The sequence below is a fragment of the Theobroma cacao genome, chromosome 4 (assembly GCF_053813885.1).
Source record: "Theobroma cacao isolate CCN51 chromosome 4, ASM5381388v1, whole genome shotgun sequence".
Lineage (NCBI taxonomy): Eukaryota > Viridiplantae > Streptophyta > Magnoliopsida > Malvales > Malvaceae > Theobroma > Theobroma cacao.
This window is the reverse complement of record NC_142642.1, coordinates 23,125,392-23,151,538: the sequence shown is the minus strand read 5'-3', so window position 1 is coordinate 23,151,538 and position 26,147 is coordinate 23,125,392. Positions and strand designations below refer to the sequence as shown.

The following is a 26,147-nucleotide window of genomic DNA, read 5'->3' as shown; positions in this document are numbered from 1 at the left end:
TTATTAATGGGTAAAGCGATCTCAAACTTCCACATAAAATTTCATATATCTTTCTCGATGTAAAGAGGGAGTGCCAAATTTAACGAAATGACCCAAAACTTTGAATTGTATGAAAGTTATTCCCCCAAATTTGCTTTGAGCTCATTATACTTCAACAGTTTTGTCTCAAAGCTTCATTCATCCTGGCTAAATGTCGTTTGCCCTTTTCTATTGAAAGTTTGGCTCACAAATCCATGCCTCCCATTTCATATGCACCATTCTGCAAGACATCCTAAACCAACCATGTGAGATTAGACACGACAAAAAAAAGCCCTTGTAAAGACAAACCATGAAACCAACTGCGGGCTGTTTAAGAGACAACATCTTGCCATCCAATCGCTGTCTCAAAAAATTAAACGGTGGCTTACAATTGTCAATGACAACAAAAGGAGCAATCACAAGCAGAAGGGCAAACTTGAAGGTAGAACTTTAGATATTCTCATACAGGCCTTCAGGCCTTAGACTATACAAACTGATATTTTGAAAGAATGTAGCAGTGCTAGGTAGTATAATACAATAATGGTGAAATTTTTTTTCTATCCTTGCCTCAAAAGTTCTCAAGACATCCTTAAATCACTGTTATAATCTATGATGCTATTGTACAAGTACAATCTTATCCAAGAAGAAAGTAAGGATCAAAATCATACCAACTATCATCTCTGAACCTGGTGTTTAAGCAGTCGGTAGTTGTGCTGAACTTCTTCTCATGTGATCTAACTATTAACAAATACAGGTTAGAGATCAATGGGTTCCTAAGAAATGGATCAATAGCATTTCCCAGTTCCACAATATCAGATAGTAGAGGCATACCATCCTTGGCCTCCAAATTGAAAATGCAGTTTGAGAGGACATAAAATCCAAGCAAATTTGCATATATTGGTAAAAATGCATCCTTATGGTTACCTACACCACCTATCCAGTCAACTCCCAGTTTTCCAATATGGTCCTTAGCAAATGACATCAACTGATGGTAAAATCTCATTCTCCAATCAAGTAGATAATTCATGACCTCTTCTTTATTCAACAATTCACCTTCCCAAGATTTTGTAATTGGAAGCTTCTCCAAGTGGGAACAACATATTTGACTAATCAACAGCTTCTCTTCATGATGATTATCAATTTCCTTGTCAAAAACCCGTCTCACAAGATCACCTTTGGATATTACATAGTTTGCTGCATCTAGCACCCATCGCAGAAGATAATCAAAGTATACAATCCAGTGGCCAAAGATGGAAGACAGATGGTCAAAACTCAGTTCAATAACTTTTTCCACTTGTGTTGGTGCCCCACAAGTGTCAGACTTTGTTCCAGAGCTTCTGGGGGAAAGACACTTCTGGATGTCTGTGGCAAGCCTTAGTCTAATTCCATCATCTTCATCCTCAAGCAGCTTGATACATGTGAACCACATCTCCAGTATTTGATGTGCATATTTATCAACAGCATTTTGCAGTTCAAAATAGGAAAATGAATTTTTAGAAGAAACTTGCTGGTTGAACACAGAAGAAGCAATTACCTCAGCTTGTTCCAATAAGCCAGATGCTAAAATAGATTCTGTTGCTGCCCTGCGCATGTTTACTGGCTCAGATGAGGAACTATGTTGCTTAATTACTTTAAGAAAAAAGGTAATGCATTCACAAAAGCAAGCTGATCTATCTGTCTGATCAGATTCATTACATTTAGTAGTTTTCTGCCCCTTATCAGTTAAAATAAAACTACTAAATAGCCTTGCAAAGTGCTTTACACATATTGCCAGGCAACAGACCAGTGTTTCTCGTGTTTTAGCGTGTCGTGTAAGCTTGTACATGGATATCAGTCTATCCCAAAGCTGAAATACGGAGTCACAATCCAATGCACCAACATAAAGTGTTTCATCACTCTTTTCTTGACATAGTTCCTGAAACTTAAGAAAGTTCCAAGTGAAGATAATCTTCAGGATGTAATATGTACATCTATGATTCTTCTCCACTTCCAAGAGCTTCATCAGTGTAGCCTGAAGGTTAGCTTTATTCCAGTTCTTAATAATTCTGGTCTGGCTGCTAGACAGATAATTTATCTCACTGCCAGACTCACTAGACTTCAGGAACTTAAGCAGCCACTTTAAAGTTACTAGTCGAACTTCATATGATAAATCTGACAAAGAGCGAACCAACCTTTCCAAAAATCCAGAATTCTCCACTTCAGGGATTTGTAACAACATTGAATCCGGGGGAGATCTTTGTGGAATTTGGAAAACTTCTTCGCCAACTTCATCAGATGTTTGAAAGAGACAACAAAAATAAGATGCTGCTGCTTGTTGACGAAGTTCGGCTATTGTTGGATCATAAAATGGCAGCCCGTAAGAAGCTTCTACATCTAAGCATTCTGTAGATAACTCCAAAAGTAGGTTTCGAATGGCAAACAAATTTGTGCTCATGTGACATGAGCTTGCAACACTAAGCATGTGATCCAGCACTTGCAGGAAAGAGTAATTGAGGATGGGGCAAGGGCATTTTTTGGGGCTAGCAATCCATGATCGCATTGCAAGAACTTTCATCAAGTCATCAAGAATCTGATCTTTCCTTGAGAAATCAGCCAGATTTCTACAATTTATATCAAGAAGAGAGCTTAATTGCAACAGAAGTCCATGAATTAAATTGAAGGAAGCATGGTGGGCTCCATTGGCTGGATGTAATGAGATGGGTGCTGCAGAACCTGCTGTAATTTGGTTCTCTAAATGGGACAATTCAACAGAAATATCAAGGAGAACAGTTGGCAATTTCTCATTAGATACCAGTCCTGTTAAAGCTCGAGATGCTAGAACACGAACTTGTAAATTGCTTTGGGTTGAGCACTTCCTAATGAATGGCATGAAAAGGAAAGGATCAAGGTCATCACCAGTCTCACTTGCAATCGTTGAAGGCTTGAGCCTGGACAAAAGAATCAGCATGGGGCATAAGCTTGGGTGCACAACTTTTGCCAGGTTGGATTCTGATTGTCCAGACAAAGCATCACCAAAAAACTCAGTTGCAACTTTCAGTTCATTGGACAGGAATGGATGCAGCGAAGGATACCTTCGGTATAAGATTTAAACAATAGTTAGTCAATAAAATATATTATTGCATTGATTGTGCACAAATAGTAATCATAACAAATAATGATAAGCCAGCAAAGGCTAGTGAACCCAGATTATAAGTCATATGCTGTCTCTAAATCAGGGCTCCAACCATCACTCCCTCGCAAACCAGATTCTAAGCTCACAAGTCTAATCAGCACCATGAATTAAATACACAAGTTCTATAATTCCTACATTTGAAGAATGTGCTACCTTAAGGGATAAAAAATAAAATGCAATAAAACAACAGGAAAAATGAACATTAAAAGAATCTTGTCAATCTACCGTTCTATGTCAACAAATATGCAAAATTTGCAATTATAAAATTGGTAATCGACTTTTTTGCCATCAAAGAAAAGGTCATAAAATGAAGACAACCAGGTCTTGCAAATTACTATTATGACTTGATTATTCAAAAAATATATTTTACTGCATGAATTTACCCACAAACAGAACCAGTAAATACTTTCCATCCTTGTTCCACCCCCTCCCTTACTAAATCAGAAAATGCCACCCTTCACTGCTCAGAATATTAATTTACTAACTCTGTGAAGGACTTGACTTCTACTAACTTGTGGGTAAAACATAATTCTAGCTTCAGCATAATAGTTTTAAACTTTATAGGAGGCTCACATAGTTATCCATGTATGAAATACGCAAAATGTAAGAGATGGTTAATGAAAGAACTTGTACCTATGAAAAAATTCAAGCCCAGTTAATGCACGTCGTGCAGATTCTCGTTTATGAACATTATGGAACCCAATCATTCGACGTACCAAAGAAGTGTATGCTAGACAAGCACTGTTCCGAACCTCCCAGTATGGTGAAGAGAAAGAACGAATTGAAACAACCAAAGCCTCAGCAGCAAAACCAGATGTATCAGAAGCAAGGTTAGTGTCATTGAAAGCAGCTCTAAGGATGTTAAATGTATGCACTGTTGCAACAACACCTTCATCTCTGATTTTTGAGGTTTTATCAGTTGCAATCATCTCAGGTATCAGTGCCGAATCAGTCTCTTGGCCCGACTTTGTTGATGAAATCTGGCATGAGATACTTGTGGCATTGGCTTCAGATGGACTCAGCAAAGACCCATTTGCTACATCTATAAGCCACCTAAGTGCTCGTGGGAGGAGCTTCTTTGGAGCACCTTCTGGTTCTGAAAGGAAAAAAGCAGTGAATGCAGCAGGTATACCTGCACTTCTTCTTAGCAAATCATCAACAGTTTGCCCTTTTGCTATTGTTCTCTCCATAAGCTGCTCCATCCAAGATTCTGTCAGCTTACAAAGCCTACAAAGAAAGGCACCATTAAATGGATTTACAACATATATCTTTTATCTTACAAATAATGTTCCAATACTGGACTGGTAAATATCTAATGCAGGTCATTTTGTAACACAAGCCTGAACTAATTAAGTAAAACTCTTTGAAATACTTGAATAAAAATATAGCATTCCTCACTCTCTCTCTCCCTCTTTTTTCTTCTATTTTTTTCAATAAAAAAAAAAAGAAATCAATAACTAGAGTAAGCAGAGGCATAAGCTCTCTCCTTCATTAAATCCCAACTACCATGACAAGGCAAGTTTTGATCCTAGATCTTGGGTAAACCACGATTCTGCACCAGCTAAGCTAGCTGGCACTTCAAAAATATTTGCGCAGTCTGCTAAGGCAAAGATGAGAACTAAGATCATTCAGCACTAGCTCAGGAAGACAAAAGAGGAAACTTACATTGGGTCATTTGAACAGAGTAGACGATTGCAAAGGGCTGTAAAACCTGCTCTCGTCTTATCAATGGCACCATTATGTTTCATCTTCAGAAGAACTTCCATGAAATGGTTCCCAATTTTCTCTAATTGGTTTAGATCAAGCATTCCCCCAGTCGCTGTTACCGAAGCATCAATAGAATCAGAACAGGGGTGTCCACATTCTAATGAACCTGAACAACTGTGACTTGGCAAAGGAATTTTCCTTATAATGGTCCCCAAAAGAAGACTTAGCTGGAAACAAGAAGAATTGTACTGTTACTACTATGAACTTAATTGATATTAACCAAGAATCTAGAAATCTGGGGTTATACTAATTACTCAAGGATTTCCTTCATTTCGGGGTTGTTCGATATAGCAACTGTATACTAGCTATAAATTCATTTCTTTGTCTTAATTTCAGCAATAAGCAGAAATCATGAGTATATCATTTTCAACAGCATACCACTAAATACACAGCAATAGAATAAAAAACAAGCTTCTACCTCTTTCATAGCCAGCCAGCAACCAACCATAACAATCTGATCTGATGGTCTTGCATCCCGAATTGATTTTGAGCTTTTGTCTTCTTGTTCTGTTGAAGGTACAGGCACATCCATCTCATCAGGACCATCCAACAAGAAAGCATCACCATCAGCCATCTCATCCATATCCTCAGGTAGGTGCCAAGCATCCGCAGAAACAACCCATAGGGCCAATGAAGTTATTCGCACGACCAGCTCCAAGAGTTTCTCCAATGCAAGTCTCATCTCTGAAGTACCAGACAAGACTGCATCAGAATTCCAATCCAGTTCCTCAAAAGTATATCGTAGAGTAAGTAATACACCATGAACAAAACTATTTTTGCAAGCTTCAGCAAGATCCTTTTCTCCTTCCTCCACAGCAACATCCAACCAATGAATAAGTGATTGTACATATTCTATCACAGGATGCGCAGATGCACATTGTAGAAAATCCCCATTTAACAGTGTATACTGTGAATGGCAGCAAACTACATTAGCTGAAGCTCTGACTCTCCACCCAAGGTCCAGAACATACTTTCTAAATATGAGCCGTAAGGTTAAAGCACCAGCATCACTCTCTCTCACACGTGGACTGCAAACTAATTTCTTAGCCCATGTAATTACCTTCTGTACCATGCCTTCATTTGAAATGCCAGGAAGCGGAGTGGGAAAATGTAGCAATATGCGGAAAGAACTCTCTCGCAGCCTATCCCAACTATCAATTATGGATCCAACTAACAGGAAAGTCGAGTCAGGTGACGTAATTCCTACACTGTAAGGATAAAGACAGCTCTCAGGAGAAATAGAAGCTGAGCTTTCTTGAGAAGAAGGTATGACAGACCAAATATTGATCATGATCAGTATAAGTTCCATGGCCATTATTTTTCTCTTATAAGGAGCAGAAGGATAACATGAGAAAAACAGGAAACAACTCAACCACCTCATAAAATTAAATAGCTCCTGTGCTCTACTAACTACACTTTCTTCAGTTCCCTTTGAAAGACACAACTCATTATTTTCATGGTTCACACGAGGCTGCCAGCTGCCCTGCTTAACTTGCCTCTCCAAGGCTGTACGTACACGAGAAAAGAACTTCCTAAACAAGCTGCTCCATTTCATTTGAAAACCTGTTGAAGAAGACCTCATGTTCAATGGCACAGCTTTTTTCATTAGAGAGAGTTCTAAATGGGAAGGCAGACTAGATGTCTTGGGGTTTAAGAAAAGAGACTCTGCAGCATCTACACGAAGTGACTCATCAATGTGTGTCAATGCCAATACAAGCCACCCAACAAGGATCCTGACTTTTATCCCCTTTATGCAGATAAGTGCATAGAGATTAAAGCTTTTTGATTCCAGCATATCATCTGTATCAGATGTTTTAGAATCATCACAAAAATCAATGTCCCCTTCAATCAAAGCAAGTGAGCGAGATACCTTAAGCAAGGAGACCAAAACAGCCACTTTCTGTTCTACTTGTAGTTCCACATCTGTGCAATCAAGCTCAGAATATAAGCGTTCATTTTCCACTCCACTTGGCCCGATGGAGATACAGGCAAGCAGAGGAAAAATACCATCAACATCCACTTCTAGTAAAACCGGAAGAGCATATGTGTTCAAATTCGATCGAAGCTTTGAAATCCCAGAAGCAAGACCATGCAAAAAGGGTGGCAAATAATGTCCTCTATAAAGTGCATATCCTCTTTCAACACCATCACTACTCCAACACTCATCACGCAAATATTCAAGGAAACATTTCAAGAATGACGTGGCAGCACAGCATACGTCATCATCAGTGTATGCCTGTACTATTTCAAATAGCAGGTCAGGACTCATATCCAGCATGGTCTTTGCTCCAAACCTCTTTGTCAACAAAGCTAAAGGAACATATCTCCCCTTACAACGTGACCCTAAATGGAGAAGACCTGAAGCAATCATTCGTAGGAAGGACTTTATTTTCTCACTACCCTCTGTCCCACAAAGCAAGGACTGGATATCTAAGAAAAGATCAAAAATAAGATGAACTTGTTTGACCGTTTGACTTAGAGGATCTTCCAAGTTATTCCATATTATTCTCAGCATTCGAGTCCCCATATCCTCCGGTAACGGATTATACTCTTCAGATGCATTTGTAAGGTTAGCTAGCATAGAGGTCTTAATCTGTTGCAAACAAATTTGCATCACAGTTAATGCATGAAAGTTGAAATGGCTATCTGTGGGGTTCTCACAGTAATTACATAGCTCAGGCAAAATCCCATCATACAATATAGTCTTCAAAGAACTAACAATATTTCCAACAAACTCAAAATCATTAAAAATTTCCCTAGATACAACAAAATTTGTATTCAGTACCATTCTCGGAACAGCAGTAAGAATGCCTCTGATCAAACAAAGCCTATTCAACACCGAGAGATTTCGTATGTCAAGACAAACATCTCCTTTATATGGAACTTTGCTAATAACATTACTAAATGAACCCTCACTATTAGTGCCAGAATTACTAACAATTTGATCAAATATAACTTCAATGATGAACAAACCAAGCTCTTGATCACTGAGACAAACTTGCAAAGCAGCAAAAAAACTCACACCGGCCGCAACAAAACAGTCCCTTGAAAATGCCACTGATTTTAACACACTTATCAAAACCCCCAAAGCCATTTCCATCACATTAGAATCTTCAGTATCCAAGTCCTTAAATTTGCCTGGAAACTTCTGAAACAAGTAATACAAGCAAGACAAAGCCTCCTGACACTGCTCCAAAACAATAGGAGAAGGTCTAGCCCACTCTTCCGTCTCCAAAACTACACTTTTCAACCCCAAAACAATGTCCCAACAAACCAAAACAGCACATTCTTCAATCACATCAACTAAAAACCCCAACTTGGGCATTCCCATAACAGATAAAACCACACGTGACACAGAAAAACGATTCCTCTTATTAGTCATCCTACCATACTCGTTACAAAGTACCCTGAAACACTCACCAATTACAGGCTGGAAAACATCCTTGGTTTTAGACACAACTGACAAAAGGGTTCTATGTAAGGGCATTGAATTTTCCAAAAAGAAAACTTCCAAGTAAAAAGCTGCTGCCGTCGAAACCAATCCCTCATTTTTTTCGCCTTCTTTTACTAATAATTTATTGAAAGAAGAGGCCACTTTTTTGACATGATTAACTTGGGAGTAAGTTGAGTTTAAAGAGATGAGATGTTGAAGCTCAGTGTAGAAGGTAGGAGATGAGGCGGAAAGAGATGACTGGTTCAAGGAATCAATAAAGGAAGGTGGGAAAACGACGGCGTTGTATGTGTAACGGTGGCGGTGTTGAATAGCTCTCCACTTGGCTGACATGTTCTTTTCTCCTTTTTTGAGGTTGAATTGGCGGTTTGGGGTGGACTTACTTCTAGGGTTTCTGTCTCTTGGGAGACACACAGAGAGAGAGAGTTGGTAGTGGCGGCTTGTTTAGGGGCGTTTTAAGTTAGCTGGTTTTTGTTACAGCAACGAGGTAGGGTAAAGCTAGAGCATGAAGAAGAAACGTAGGTCCAGGTTTCTTATTGGGCCTTGTATTTGGGAGACTGAAGAGCCGAAACCAAGATTCTAGCCTTCGGCCTTCCTTGTTTTTTCGGTGCACTTCCTTGTCTTTTTTCTCACGAATGTGTTTTTTGTTCTCTAGTGGCATGTTTGGTTCAATTAATAAAGCAGTATTATCCATATAAATGGATAACCCCTGAAGCCTAGGCATTATTAATAAAGTTTTATGAAGAGTCAAACATTCACTGTTAAAAAAGTTTTATAAATATATATATATATATTTATAATTAAGAGAGGAGAGATTTGAATCTTATTTTTTAGGTAACGAAATTTTATATTTATCAATGAGTGAAATGTTCGAATGCATATATATATATATATATATATTCGTAAAATTAGGTTTTTAACAATTAATATGCTCATTAAATATTAAGTAGTTTAATTAATTGATAATTATAATAAACTATTTGGTAAGTGTTTGTTTGTTTAACTGATACTTATAATAAACTATTTGTTAAATAGGTTTTAATAATTAATTGTGATAATTGATGGTGTATTCTAGGCTGTTTTTTGCCTTTTTTGTTTTCTTTGATTTTAAGGATAATATCTACCATAATAATTGTTTGATTTAATTCATTATAATAATAAACAATTTGTTAAATGTTAAATGGTCTTGGTTGACTACAAGGTTCTTATATTACCTATAGATTTCTTTTTACATTGGGGGTTTTTTTTTGGCATATTGGGGCTCTTATATTCATGTTGTTATATGGAATCGATGCTCTCACTATTTAAAAATTCCCTAACCCCATTTATTAAAATTATGTTGTTGAGAGAATTTGAGGAAATACATGCAAAAGCTATTGTCCTTTTTATTTATTGAGCCAATACAAGTGTGTGCTGCTAACTTTATACTTAATAGAGACTTACAATTGCACAGACCTTAATTAGAGCAAGGTGCCTTGGTGTTGGAAAAAAATATTTTTGTTTTCTACACTAATTTATATATTATTGATTGAAATAATTTGGGAACTTATAATCTAACCATATATCATGCGTTTATAATCAAATTAGACTTAGGCTTTTTGTATAACAGCTTATTAGGTTAATTGACTGTTAAGTAACAAATAAGACTACTACCAATTATTGGTTTAGTTGCTTTTAATTCAAGACTGACATTTCAAACTTTAACACAAGAAATCACAAATCTATTTGTCGCAATGTGCAGGTCCGGGAACCTGACCGCTGACGTAGTATGGTTTGAGAGTCGCCACCAATTTTTTTTTCTAAGTGTGATTGGCCACCTTATTTTGTTCTACTCGACAAAATTCTAAATTAATTTTAGGTCTGTCGAAAGAACGATAAACTGGTCTACGTATCTTTTAGATTTGGGTTCGGGAGTACGGTTACGCACGGAGAAGGGTTAACACTTCCATAGCGCTCGTTTCACAAACGGTACCATTTAATCTTAAGTTATCTTATTATAGCCTACTTTTGATTTTATTCCTATATTTGCTCAATCCTTACTTATTAACTAATTTTTATCAAATTGGCTGATTGAGTCTTTTATTCGATTTTACATATGTAAATGATGCGAGCGTAAAATAATGTCATGATTTGTTTGTTTTAAATAATGGTGTCAACAATCTTTTATTGAAAAATCATTCAAAGACCATCTCAAAGTTTTGGTAAAGTCTCGAAATTTTCCTCACCTAGAGATATCCACGAAAAAACTCGTCTCTACAAGTTCTTCAGGGAAATCCCATCATCGGAATTCCCGCCCTATCAACAAGATAAATGTGGCATGCTATGACAATATAAAATGATGATATCTACATGACCACGTTTATCAATTAGTTGGTTAGTAATAATAACATGTTTGATAATTTAAGGTGGTTTATTACCTTATTTATATATTTATTATTATTATTATTATTATTATTATTATTATTTATGTATATTATTTTAAACAACAATTGTTCGAACTGATGGGTATCGGAGTATAAAATTTGGATTTATCCCGACGCTTCGATGAAAATCCGTCTTGAACTCCGTACCTAAGAAATCCACCAGAAAGAAGCAACTCTTTGCCCCTTTTAAGTAAAATCTCTCAAATAGTCATTTCATTTTTTCATAATTTTTATATTTGTATCATGTTGTTTTATATATATATATATATTATATTTACAAATATCTAAATATATTTATAATATAAATATTTCTTTCTTTTCTCTCTTTTTTTCTTTTCTTTTTTATTCTTTTCATTTGCTTATTATTATTACTATTTTAAAAAAATAAACTAAATCTATTATTAGTTTTCTTACTATTCATTTACTTATTATATATATATATATATATATATATATATATAAATAAATATATATATATATATGTTCTTCTAAACTATGCATCTTTACTATTATTTTTTTTATTTTTACTATCATTATTTTTTGTGTTTTTTTTTTGTTTATTTTGATTTTCTAACATTAAAATAAGCATTCATATTATATATATATATATATATAATTATATATAAATAACCTTTCCTAATATGGTTTAAATTATAACAAAAAAATACATTTTATTTAACAAAATGAGTTAGACCCAAAATCAATTGAAACAAGCCCATACCAAGGAGAAGGATTATACCTTTCTAGGCTCAGTTTAGCCCAACTCAATGACCCACAGAAACCCAAATCTACTGCACCTTATCTGCTTCCTGAGGCCCACAAGGCAGAGTTCAAAACGCATCGTTTTGGGTGCTTGTTTGGCAGACTGTAATCCTTCCAAAACGGCGTCGTTTTGAAACTCCTAACCCTAAGTATTTAAACCTTCCTTTTCCCTTCTCCTCTCATTTTTTGCCTTATTTTTCTCTCTCTAGCCACACCCTCTCTACCTTCTCTCTAAAATTTTCCCTTTCTCTTTCTCTTCAAACTTGCCCCCCCTTTTGCCTTTTTAGCCAACCGGTGGTAACTCTTTTTCCTCTCCTACCGATGATTGTACCCTCACCAACTCGTCGATCTTTCTCTCTCTTCACCGACCCCTCTCTTCTTTGCTGGCAGCTAACCTTTCTCTCTCTCTCTCTGCCGCAGATCAACAAGTCTAGACCCTCAAGAGTTCCCCCCTTGTTTGCAGGCCCTAAATGACCAGCTCTTCCTCCAAAAGAAACAAACCAGAAAAACCTCAGTTACCCACTATTTCCCCCATTTTTGTTTCTTTTTTCTGTAATTTTTTTTTTATTTGTGGATTGTGGATTGTGGTTCTTGGCTGCTAGATGTTTAGGATTTTTTTGATTTTTTTTCTTTCGTTTCCTGTGGTTTTTTTTCAAATCTCACATGTTTTGCGAAATTGTGGGTTCTTATAGAACCCAGTTGTCCAAATTTTTGGACAACTGGAGAAGGCAATCATGCTTTTCAGCATGAATCTCGGATGGGTGCCTTCAAGCCAAAAACATATTTGCCGAACGAATCTTTAAATCCAGACTGCCAGAGGAGCATTTAATGCTCCGTTTTTGTTGACTGAGGAGGCCATGCGGGTCTCCAAACTCTTCTTTTTTTATTTTTATTTTTATTTATTTTTTCTTTTATTTATTTTATTTATTTTTATTAGATTATTTATTATTTATTATTTTTATTTTTATTGAATGAGTGTCTACAGTTGCCCGTCTTTGTACATTCTTGAGAATCAAGAATAGTGCAAAGACGTAGACACCACATTTGACTTATCTCAAAGCCAGTTGATTTAATCAATTTGATTTATGCTTGACTTATCTCAAAATAAGTTCGATTTAAACAAAATTGAAATTTCTAGACTTGATCTAAGCTTGACCCATATTAGAACAAGTTCGATTAAAATTCCTAGACTTAATCTAGGCTCGACCTATCTCACAACAGGTTCGATTTAAAAATTCAAATTTCTAAACTTAATTTAGGTTTGACCTATTTCACAACAGGTTCGATTTAAAAATTCAAATTCTTAAACTTAATCTAAGGTTAACCTATCTCAAAACAGGTTCAATTTAAAAATTCAAATTCCTAAACTTAATTTAGACTCGACCTATATCACAACAGGTTCGATTTAAAAAATCTAAATTCTTAAACTTAATTTAGGCTCGACCTATCTTACAACAAGTTCGATTTAAAAGTTAAAATTCCTAGACTTAATCTAGGCTCGATCTATCTCACAACAGATTTGATTTAAAAATTGAAAATTTCTAAACTTAATCTAGGTTCGACCTATCTCACAACAGATTCGATTTTAAACATTAAAAATTTCTAGACTTAATATAGGCTCGACCTATCTCACAACAAATTCGATTTAAAAATTAAAAATTCCTAGACTTAATCTAGGCTCGACCTATCTCACAATAGATTCGATTTAAAAATTGAAAATTTCTAGACTTAATCTAGGCTGGACCTATCTCACAACAGGTTCGATTTAAAAATTGAAGATTCCTAGACTTAATCTAGGCTCGACTTATTTTACAATAGGTTCGATTTAAAAATTAAAATTCCTAGACTTAATTTAGGTTCGACCTATCTCAATACAGGTTCGATTTAATTCACCGATGCCAACTTAATTAGATCAACTTCACAATGAAAAACTCAAATCTTTCTATCAAAGTTTTACGACCTCAACATTTTAGGTCAAGCGGATTCCTACTTTCGAAGCTTGGGACATGAATTAATTTTGATTCTTGTTTTGAAAATGATCATGTGCATGGCTAGGCATGTATGCATGATAGAATGCTTTCATGTTTATAATTCATTAAGGTTTCAATACCTTTCTCTTGCTTCATCCGATTTTTCACTACAACTTTCGATCATCTTTGCCTGTTTACTTCCCTTCTGGAAACTTTAGATAACTCTGGATTTTCCCTAAGCACCCTCACTTTTGACATTTGACTTTGCCTCAAGTTTAAGGCTCTGCCATTCTTTTTCCTCATCATTAAGTCTTTCGCTGAACAATGAGTGTAATTTCTTGCTTAATTAGTTTATTTCTTTTACCAGTCATCATTCATTTATATGATAATCATTATGTGAAATCATGGGATGGTAAAGAACGAAAGGGTCAAAATAAAGAGGCGAAGGAGAATTTCATATATGAGAAGTTAAATAATTCAAGGCAAAGAGAATTTACAGAGAAAACATTAGATCTTTAAATAATGAACACTTAAACCATTCAGAGAAAACAATCTGATGTTTGACTTCAAGAATTGTCCTTGATTGATGCTTTGAGCAAATCTGTAGGTTGCAAACTCCTTAACTTCCCTTGTTTTTCGAAATTGTGGAGCTCCATTCATAGTGTATTTCTATCTCAATCTTGTGTTCCATTCGGGCTGACATCTTTAAATTTCATTCTAACTTCCTACTTTTTGGCCTCAAGCCCCCCTTTTCGGGTTTTCAACATGAGCCTCCTCCTTTAGGTCGAGCTACCCTTTTCAGGTTTTCAGCACGAACCCCCTCCGTTTTTCTTTTTTTTTTAAAGTATAGTACTTCTTCACCATATCCATGTTTATCGGGTTAGGCAAATCCTCCCCATCCATATCAACCAAAATCAAAGCTTTTCCTGAAAAAGTCTTCTTTACCACATATGGTCCTTCCCAATTTGGCATCCACTTTTTTCGAAAATCAATCTAATTATGGAGTATTCTCTTGAGAACTAACTCTCCTTCTCGAAACTACATGTGACGAACTTTTTTCTCATATGCTCACATCATCCATCGTCGGTACATCTGGCCGTGACAAAAAGCCGTAAACATTTTCTCCTCAATCAGATTCAATTGCTCGTAGCTAGAGTAGACCCACTCAGCATCTCCTAATTATGTTTCCATCAACACCCTCAATGATGGGATTTCTACTTCAACAGGTAGAGCTGCTTCTGTACCATATACTAATGAGTACGGAGTTGCCTCTGTGGAGGTACGCACAGAAGTTCGATATGCATGCAAGGCAAAAGGAAGTTTCTCATGCCAGTCTTTATAAACTTCAGTCATCTTTTCGATAATCTTTTTGATATTCTTGTTGGCTGCCTCTATTGCTCCGTTCATCTTCGGACGGTAAGTTGTCGAGTTATGATGTTTGATCTTGAATTTAGCGCAAACCTCTTTCACCATCGCACCACTCAAATTGCTTGCGTTATCAATAATGATCCTTTTTGGAAGCCCATACTGACATATGATCTCCCTTTGGATGAACCTGCACACCAACTTTTGAGTCACATTGGCATAGGAAGTCGCTTCTACCCATTTCGTGAAATAATCAATGGCCACCAATATGAATCGATGTCCATTAGAGGCTTTTGGCGTAATAAGCCCAATCACATCCATTCCCCACATTGAAAATGGCCAAGGCGCCGTGAAAACATGCAATGGGGTTGGTGGAGCATGGATTTTATCTGTATAAATCTGACACTTGTGACATTTCGAGCAAAGTTTATGCAGTCTGATTCTAATGTCAACCAATAATACCCAACTCTCATAATTTGTCTGGCCAATATATATCCATTAACGTGAGCTCCACAAGTTCCTTCGTGGACTTCTTCCATTATTTTGTTGGCTTCAGTAGCATCCACGCATCTTAAAAGTACTTGATCCTGACTTCTTTTATAGAGCACTTCTTCGCTAAGGAAGAAACCCATTGCTAATCTTCTAAGAATTCGCTTGTCATTGTCCGTGGCATTCTCAAGATATGCTTGGTGCTTGATGTATTGCACGATATCATGATACCACGGTTTACCATCAACCTCTTCTTCAACATTCAAGCAGTGTGCGAAGACTTCACAAACTTCTAAATCAAAAGGGCGTACATTAGCCGCTTCTTTTATTTTGAACATCGCTACGAGAGTGGCCAAAGCATTAGCAATTTGATTCTCTTTTCGAGGCAAATGGTTGAAGCTAATTTTCTTGAACTGTGTGCTTAATTCTGTAACCAGCTTTTGATATGGAACTAGTTTAGAATCTCTAATTTCCCATTCGCCTCTCATTTGACATATCACCAAAGCCGAATCTCCGTAAACCTCTATCGTGCCGACCTTCATCTCGATTGCTGCTTGTAATCCCATTACCAACGCCTCATACTCCACTATATTATTAGTATAATTGAAATTCAATCTCGCTGTGGCTGGATAGTACTTTCCATTTGGAGAAACCAACACTGCCCCAATTTCGTGCCCCAAAGCATTAGATGCTCCATCAAAATACATTTTCCATGGATTAAGTTCATTGGGACTATCCTTTTCTATGTGCAAGATGGCCATCAAATCTTTGTCTGAAAAATCGAAACTTACAAGTTCATAATCCTCAGTAGCTCGATCTGTGAGGAAATCAGCGATGGCACTCCCTTTGATTGATTTTTGGGACACATACACGATATCATACTCAGATAGTAGAACTTGCCACCGTGCTATTCTTCCAGACAAGACAAGTTTTTCAAAAATATACTTGATGGGATCCAATTTGGCCACCAACCATGTTGTGTGATACAACATATATTGTCGGAGCCTCTAGGCGGTCCATGCTGGTGCACAATACATCTTTTCGAGCGTAGAGTATTTGGACTCATACTCCTTGAATTTCTTACTCAAGTAGTATATGGCTTGTTCTTTCTTTCTAGTTTCATCATGTTGCCCCAATACACATCCCATCGAATTCTTATTCACGGTCAAATACAAAAATAAAAGTTTTTTAGCCGTTAGTGGTACCAACACCGGTGGATTTGTGAGATACTCTTTGATTTTATCAAAGGCTATCTGACATTCCTTATTCCACTATTCTAGGTCTCACTTTCGAAACAGCTTGAAGATTGGATCACATTTGAAAGTGAGTTGGGATATAAATCGAGCAATGTAATTCAACCTCTCTAAAAATCCTCTCACTTCTTTTTGCGTTTTAGGAGGTGGTAGCTCTTGAATAGCTCGTATCTTATTCGGGTCCCCTTCAATTCCCTTTTCACTTACTATGAACCCCAACAATTTCCCAGAAGTAACACCAAAAGTACATTTTGCAGGATTCAACTTGAGTTGAAACTTTCGCAATCTCTTGAACAGCTTCTTGAGATTGACAGTATGATTCCTTTCTGTATGAGATTTTGCAATCATGTCATCCATATATACTTCTATCTCTTTATGCATCATATCGTAGAACAAAGCTACCATTGCCCTTTGGTAGATGGCATCTATATTCTTCAATCTAAATGGCATTACTTTATAACAAAGCGTTCTCCACATGGTTACGAACGTTGTTTTTTTCATATTTTCGGGTGCCATTTTAATCTAATTGTACCTAGAAAAACCATCCATAAATAAGAATAAAGCATGCTTTGTTGTGTTGTCCACAAGAGTATCGATATGTGGCAAAAGAAAGCTATCCTTTAGACTCGTTCTGTTCAAATCTCTGTTATCAACGCACATTCTAACTTTTCCATCCTTCTTAGGAACTGGAACTATATTAGCCACCCATTCAGGATACTTGGCCACCTTCAAGAACCCAACATCAAATTGCTTCTTTACTTGTTTTTTTAATTTTCAGCAACAATTCTAGCTTCATCCTTCTCAATTTCTATTTAATAGGCTTACAATCTGGTCTCAAAGGTAACTTGTGGACAACAATGTCAGTACTAAGACATGGCATGTCCTGATATGACCAAGCAAACACATCTACATATTCATGGAGCAGTACTTCTAGCTTCTGCCGTTCATTAAGTAATAGCAAGGTGCCAATCTTAACCTCTTTCTTTTCTTCCCCATTTTCGAGGTTAATCATTTCTGTGAGTTCCTGATGAGGTAAAATCTCTCTTTCCTTTTGTTCCAACATTCTCGACAAATCAAGGGGTAAGTCATAGACATCCACTTCCTCTTCAATTTTCAATTCATCAACATTTGAAACTTTCTTGAAATAAACATTCAAATTGTTTTCTAGATTGTCTTCGTGTTCATTATTTAAAGACCTGCAAATAGGTAAAATCGAACATGTGTGTAGGCAAGTATTTATTAGCTAAAAGAATAAATAAAAAGGAAATATGCGAAAAGGTTAATGAATTATGAAACACATCATGCTTTGTCATTTATTTAACTAATTAAGGCAACAGAATACCCTACTTAAACAAAAAATTACTCCTAATGCCCTTGGGCATAGGCATTTAGGTAAAATCATTCATTACATTTCCAAAGACTTAAAGATGATGGGCAATTTCGTGGCTGTCCAATTAGTTAACTCCTCTCCTAGTAGTACTGGATACACCACAAGGACCTTTTTGTTAGGTTCTTCATCTTTGATCATATGGATTGATAGCTCATCAAACATCCGTAGAACTTAATTGACCTCCTTTGATGCCTTGGTATGAATGTACCCCGCAAATCGGAAGGTTTCATACAAGAAGGGAATTGTTTTTTTCTAAAATTCTTCCTTTTTTCCTTCAAGCTGAACCATCTTTTTAATCTTCTTTTGGGCTACCAATTTTTTTCTCTCTTTTTTGGTAGGTTTGTACCCCAAACCAAACTTTTCCTCATTCTTGATTGGAGTCAAATGATGGCTAATTCCTTGTAAATTCTTTCCTAGCCCCAAATCGGCATGACATCCTTTTCTCACTATTTGCTTAACCCCCATTTTAGTTGCTACAACAAACAAGGAGTTGGTATCACTTCTCCTTCCCCTACATAAGTGGCATTAATAAATTCAAAAGATCTGAAAGAGCATTCTGGGACTTCTTTTGCTGCTTCTACATAGGGAGCAGATGAGGGTTGAATAGCCAGTATGTCTTCCTCCATAGATACACTTATCAATTGGCCCTCAGCTATGAATTTAACCTTTTGATGAAGGGAAGATGGTATGGCTCCCGCCATATGAATCCATGGATGCCTTAGTAAGCAATTGTAAGACGGGGCAATGTCCATGACTTAAAATTGGACCTCAAAAATCCAAGGGCTAATTTTTATCAGTAGTTCAATATCCCATACCACTTCCCTTGTGGTCCCGTTGAAAGCCCTTACAACCATGTGGCTGGTTCTCATATAAGACATCTCTATAGGCAACTTGGTTAAAGTAGAGCGAGGCATGACATTTAAAGTTGAGCCATTGTCGATCAAGACCCTAGGCACGGCGTGGTCCTTGCATTTGATGGTAATGTACAAAGCTTTGTTACTTCCCCGGCCAGTCGATGGAATTTCCTCATCATTAAAGGCAATGAAGTTCCCCACTATAATGTTTCCCAAGATATGGTCCAACTTTTCCATCGATATATCATGAGCCACGTAAGCTTGATTCAAGACCTTGAGTAGCACATTCCTGTGTGCTTTCGAATTCAAAAGCAAAGATAACAATGAGATGTGAGCAGACATTCTTGTTAATTGCTCCACCACACTATACTCACTATGTTTGATAAATTTGAGAAATTCACCTGTTTCTTTCTCCGTAATAGACTTTTTAATGTCATTGTTCGGAATGACTGGAGGTTCGGTGGTTTGGTCCTTGAGAAAGGTACTTGCTTCTTTCAGATTTTCTCTCTGTTTGGATTTTTCTTTTTCAACCCTTTCTGTAATCTCAGGAAAATAACATCATCCACTTCGCGTTTTACCTCCCACGTCGGTTAAATCTGTAGAAGATACTTGGGAAGCAAGGGGAGCCATACCTAAGATATTACATTCATAATTCCAAGGAACAACCTTCTCACTCTTGTATGGGAATGGGTTGGGAATTTCGATGGTAATGCCATTTTCGACAATAGTAGGGGATGTATCATTCATCGGACTCTTGTTTTCTTCATAAAAGATGGTGAGAGGTTTAGGTTTGTTCACCCTAGATGAACTTGATGCCACTTCAGCTAGGGTATCTTCATTTATGGTTCCAACCAAATCCTCTTCGCCTTCTTCATAAAACTCAATTACTGACAAATCCATCAATTCTTGCAATTTACAACAAAAGCCATTACAATTTCGAATGAAATGCCCAACTGCCCCCATATGAAATTTGTAAGAATGAGTGAGATTATGCCCTAATTTTTTTGTGTTTATGGACTTTAGAATGATGGCATTTATTATGAACAACACCTTAAACACTTCATCCATTGGCGTTTGAATCTCATCAATACTCATTTTCACCCTTTAAATCATCCTTTCATGTATGGCGTTCACTGTCGGACTTTCATGGTTAGGCAAGGGATTCCCATCAATATTTGAATTGTCCTTTTTAGCAAAATTTAAAAGTCCTGCCTTAATGAGCACTTGGACCTTATGTTTTAATGCAGTACAATTCTCCGTGGAATGTCCTTGAATTCCAAAATGATAATCACAATGCGTATTCGGGTCATACCATTTCAGAAAAGAAGGTCGGAGCGGTTTAAAGGGGTTCGAGCAAGGAGTCGATTTTTTATGAGTTGTGGCAACAATGTAGTGTAAGGGATTGGGATAGGGTCAAACTTAGGTTTTTCTAGGGTAGTTTTAGGTTCTCTTTGACTGTTACTAGGATTATTGGTTGAAGTTACCGGTCTTGGTGGTGGAGCTTGTGGGAGAACATTGGTCTGAAATGTTAGTTGTGGGGCAGGTTGGTACACATATGAGTTTTGTGCGATGTTGCCTATGTTCGGATAGAAAGGTTGGTATGGGCGGTACGGGGTGATATGGGCTAAAGTTGTGGGTTTGTTGTCTATCGTGGGCGATTGCTTGTACATCCCTTTCTTTTCTCTTCCGCATACTCCCTTTCTTTGAGCTAGCAACTTCATGCCCTTCAATTTTCCCACTTTTGATAGCTCCTTCGATTATTTCTCCAGATAAGACCAAATCTATAAAGTTTTTCGTGGCATTGCCGATCAAGCGCTCATAAAATGGAGCTCGAAGAGTGTTTATGAATAACACAGTCATTTTTTTATCAGTGAGAGGTGGCTGAACTTGCGCTGCTGTATCCCTCCACCTTTAGGCATATTCCTTGAAGCTCTCACTTTGCTTCTTTTCCATAGTTTGCAATGACAACTGATCAAGAGCTAATTTAGCCACATGCTTGTATTGGGTTATGAAGGCTCTGGCTAGATCTTTCCAAGTCTTAATACGATTTCAATCTAGCTGTACGTACCACCGAGCAACTGACCCAGTCAAGCTGTCTTGAAAAAAATGGATCAGTAGCTTGTCATCATGAGATTGTGTAGCCATCTTCTGACAATACATAGTAATATGTGCCATCGGACATTTTGTTCCATTATATTTTTCAAATTTCGAAACTTTGAACTTGGTAGGGATCAGTACATCGGGCACTAAGCATCGTGCGACCACGTCCATAGTACCGAACCTATCAACTCCTTCAATAGCATGAAGGCACTCTTCTAACAAATCATACTTTTTTTGATCTTTTTCATTTTCTCTTGTTTGTGATGAGCTCTTTCTTAGTTTCTCTTGCTCTTTTAGATCGTCTAAATCTGGAACGGGTATTGGTTCAACAAGATTCATATAGGAATTCGACCCAAATTGCCCATGAGTCTGTTGATGGCCTATTGGGGGTGGTACATTGTAATAAACAAATGGCATCACTTGAGGATGGACCCTTTGAAAAGTTTGGGCGTGGGGTGGTGTAAACCCTGGGGGATAAGGTGGATCATCCCTTGAGTTTCCAATGTCTTATGCTGATGGGTTTTTTGGTGGAACGGACTCTTTGACCACTTTTTTTCCTTTACTCAAGCTCATCATCAATTCCATCATCTTTGCTAATTGCTCTCTCATTTCTTCTTGAGCTTTTTCTATCTTATCCATTCACTCCCTTTGTTCTTCTTCCATGATTCTTGCTCGTCGATGTGTATTATGAACACGTTGGTCACCGATTTTAGGTTGTCGATCTATCTTGGAATCCTTATTTTTAAATCATAAACATGAATTAGATGTATTTTTTTTTTTTGCATGAATGAGATGAAAAAAATGCACCAATTATCTTTATTTATAGACAAAAAAACTTATTATCATGAAATGAGGATTTATGCATGTATAAATGAATGATCATGTACTAAAAGTACTCGTCACATAACACCCATCAACAAAGTAATCCATTGCATAAGATATTGTCTTTGATTACAATTCAAGAGTCATCTTTTATATCTAGAAATATTCACCAATTTTGTCGTAATGGTTATACACTTCATCAAGATACTTAATCAACTGTTGCTCTCGTTTCTCAATCGGAAAGACCTGACTCCTCAATATATCTGTTTTCCTAGCCATGCTTCTTGCCTTGTAAGCCACTTCCCTCATTTGCCTAACCAAGTAATCCATCTGGTCGTGTTTTTTCATATAAGCTTGTTTGTATGATTCACCCCGCTCTCGAATCCGGGTGCTCTCTTGCTTGAGGCATTCATATTCCTGTTGATAAGTTGTCATGACCCTTTCGAGCTCTTCATACTCTTGTCTTAATAATTGGGTGGACTCTTATTGGAATCGCACTTGATTTCTTAGTCCATCATTATACACTTGAAGCTCATTACCTTGGTTTTCTTTCACTTGTATTTCCCTTTGAAGTTCATTGGTCGTGTTAGAAAACTTGCTATACAGGCTTTGATACTTCTTCTCCCAATCACTTTCTATTTTTCGGACTTTCTTTCTCTACTCAACTGCTTTCTTTTTCATCTTCTCACATTCTTTTTGGAGATCTTCATATCGTTGTCTCCAAATGGAATTTTCAACTTCGGACTTCTCTCGAGCCAATTCACTTTCGAGCAAAGCATCTCGTGGTTCCAGATTAACTGGACCATGAAGTGTATTTTCCTTCAGGTATACCATATCCTTAACTCGTTGGGCATGCCATATCAGATATCCAGTAGTTACTTCATTAGTGTACCTCCCTTGGTCGACTCGGCTGGTTTTCTTCCAAGCTCACACAATCTCCTCAATCCTTTTCAGAAAACCCGACTCTCCATAGGCAAATTCCAAAGTATTAAGTCTATGTGTCCTCAGCACAAACTGCTCTGACCCAAATTGTCTTCTTACCATGATTGGGGCGTAGCTGATTGCTCCCCATGGCCCCATTAACGGCACCCAAGGTTCATCTTCGCATTTGTACAAGACCAGGCGATGAGGCATCCACGGAGCTCTCCACGTTACTTACACGCTCATGAGTTTTCAAAGCCTAGAGATCCATTGCTCCTTAGTCTTATTTTCTGGCCATTCACTTTCACAAAATTCTCTGACAGGGGCAGTTTGAGGATGAAATGGCTTCTTGAACCTCTCGACCTTACACTCAAAGTGACTCACTATCCAAATGGAAAGAAGTTGTGCGCATCGCACAAATCGTCCTTCCCCCTTTCTTAGACAATAATTTAGTGATTTGAGAGTTTCTGCTAGAATAAAAGGTGAAGGGTTGGCCTTGTTGATAACTTGCTTGAAGAAATCTATAATTCTGACCTCTATATGCCCTAAAACTTTGGGAAAGATCACTAGCCCATAAATCCCTAAGGTCGTCACAAGCTGTCTTGCTCGGTGTCCTGATGCTTCATGATATAGCTACGTAGAAAACTCCATGGGATACATTCATTGTCCCTCTTTTTCCTTAGGTTTTGGTCAACTTCCCTCGAGGTAATACCCATCATCTTGGCTAACTTTTGCCTGTGTCCGGTCTTTTGTCCTCTCAAATATATTTTGTTTGGATTATCAAGATCAACTTGTAAGAGAGCTGAGTACTCTTCAATTGTGGGGACCATATCCACCTTATTAAACACAAAGCATTTATACAACGGATCTCAAAATTGTACAATGGCCTTCAACAACTGTTCATCAATTTGGACCTTAAGGAGCTGAGCTATGTGGCCATATTTCTTATCGAAACTTGCTCGAGTGGTGGCCCCCCATCTATCCCATATGTCAAGCAGATCAGTGAAGTCATTCTGGTTAAGATCAATGTGGACCCTATCAGGTAGTGATGAGAAGTGATCTTTTGACAAGTAATCTCCCTCACTTTGTTGGGCACTCGCCATGTGCTGAGTTACTTCGTATATTCCATCGTAACTTGAAGATGGCCATGATGACTCCATGTGTGCAATTGGATCTACTTTGTCAATGGTTGTCAGGTGACAAATACTTTTCCTATATGCAAAATTATGATGCAAATATGCATATGCAAAATGACAAAAAGTTCAAGTTAGTACAGTAAATAGGAATTCCAAAAGTTATTCTGATTAAAGAAATGAATAAAAATAATTAATAACATGATACCTTTATTACTTTGCGGAGAAGAATTTAGAGCAAGGGGATTATGAAAATTCCTTCATGTGTACCTAGTCAAAAGGTATATTCTCACGGGTGAAGCTCTACCTAGGTAAAGGTGACTCTCAGTATTTTACATGCTGAGTTTGGGTTAAAAATGGTGCTAAAGGTTCCCAAATCACTCCTCACTGTCGTCCACATAGACTAGTAAGGCACCCCGATCCTCACCCATTATAGGCTTCAAACGGATTAGGTTCAATCTGAGTGGGAGTCTCCACTAGCCCATGCGGAGGTTATCACCTCACAAGAGCGTAGCTACTTAACCCGCTACTAATTAAGGACAAAGCCCAAGTGGAAGGCTTATGCATGAATGCAAGACGTGTGGTGTGTGAGAAGGAATATACTGACCTCGGACCAATAATTTCACACTCCCTTTATCCTAAAATCCCAGCAATTATTAAAAACAGTGAAGTAATAATAGCAAAATAAATGAATGCATTAAACAAAAATATGCAAAATTGATGCTAGGGAAAACAACAAATTATTTAAGACTTAAGATAACTTATGATTAATTAACGGCTTGACTCTCGATGTCCCCAGTGGAGTCGCCAATCTGTTGCAACGTGCAGGTCCGGGAACCCGATCGCTAGACGTAGTGTAGTTTGGGAGTCACCACCAATCTTTTTTTCTAGGTGTGATTGGCCACCTTATTTTGTTCTACTCGACAAAATCCTAAATTAATTTTAGGTTTGTCGAAAGAACGATAAATTGGTCTACATATCTTTTAGATTTGGGTTAGAGAGTACAGTTACTCACGGAGAAGGGTTAGCACTTCCGTAGTGCCCGTTCCACAAATGGTACCATTTAATCTTAAGTTATCCTATTATAGCCTACTTTTGATTTTATTCCTATATTTTCTCAATCCTTGCTTATTAACTAATTTTTATCAAGTTGGCTGATTGAGTCTTTTATTAGGTTTTACATATGCACATGATGCGAGCGTAAAATGATGTCATGATTTGTTTGTTTTAAATAATGGGGTCAATAATCTTTTATTGGAAAATAATTCAAAGACCATCCCAACGCTTTGGTGAAGTTTCGAAATTTTCCTCACCTAAAGATATCCCCGAAAAAACTCGTCTCTACAAGTTCCTCGGGGAAATCCCATCATTGAAATTCCCGCCCCATCAACAAGATAAATGTGGCATGCTATGACAGTATAAAATGATGATATCTACATGACCATGTTTATCAATTAGTTGGTTGGTAATAATAACATGTTTGATAATTTAAGGTGATTTATTACCTTATTTATATATTTATTATTATTATTTATGTATATTATTTTAAACAGCAATTGTTCGGACTAATGGGTATCAGAGTATAAAATTTGGATTTATCCCGACGCTTCGATGAAAATTCGTCTCGAACTCCGTACCTAAGAAATCCACCAGAAAGAAGCAACTTTTTGCCCCTTTTAGGTAAAATCTCTCAAATAGTCATTTCATTTTTTCATAATTTTTATATTTGTATCATATTGTTTTATATATATATATATATATATTATATTTACAAATATCTAAATATATTTATAATATAAATATTTCTTTCTTTTCTCTCTTTTTTTCTTTTCTTTTTTATTCTTCTCATTTGCTTATTATTATTACTATTTTTTTAAAAAAAAACTAAATCTATTATTAGTTTTCTTACTATTTATTTACTGATTATATATATATATATATATATATATATATATATATATGTTCTTCTAAACTATACATCTTTACTATTAGTTTTTTTATTTTTAGTATCATTATTTTTTGTGTTTTTTTTTTGTTTATTTTGATTTTCTAACATTAAAATAAGTATTCATGTTATATATATATAATTATATGTAAATAACCTTTCCTAATATGGTTTAAATTATAACAAAAAAATGCATTTTATTTAACAAAATAGGTTAGACCCAAAATCAATTGAAACAAACCCATACCAAAGAGAAGGATTATACCTTTCCGGACTCAGTTTAGCCCAGCTCAATGACCCACGGAAGCCCAA

At 36.7% G+C, this 26,147-nt stretch overlaps 1 protein-coding gene across 1 annotated transcript; it reads right to left on the bottom strand.

The window, feature by feature from the left end:
- Window positions 1-364: 364 nt before the first annotated feature.
- On the bottom strand, window positions 365-8,939 carry LOC18601493 (thyroid adenoma-associated-like protein). Its single transcript, XM_018119968.2, has 4 exons — window positions 5,376-8,939; window positions 4,856-5,124; window positions 3,824-4,417; window positions 365-3,089 (listed from the first exon to the last, which is right to left on the bottom strand). The coding sequence occupies exons 1-4, from the start codon at window positions 8,739-8,741 to the stop codon at window positions 653-655; spliced, it is 6,666 nt and encodes a 2,221-aa protein (XP_017975457.1). The 5' UTR covers window positions 8,742-8,939; the 3' UTR covers window positions 365-652.
- Between the last annotated feature and the right edge of the window lie 17,208 nt (window positions 8,940-26,147).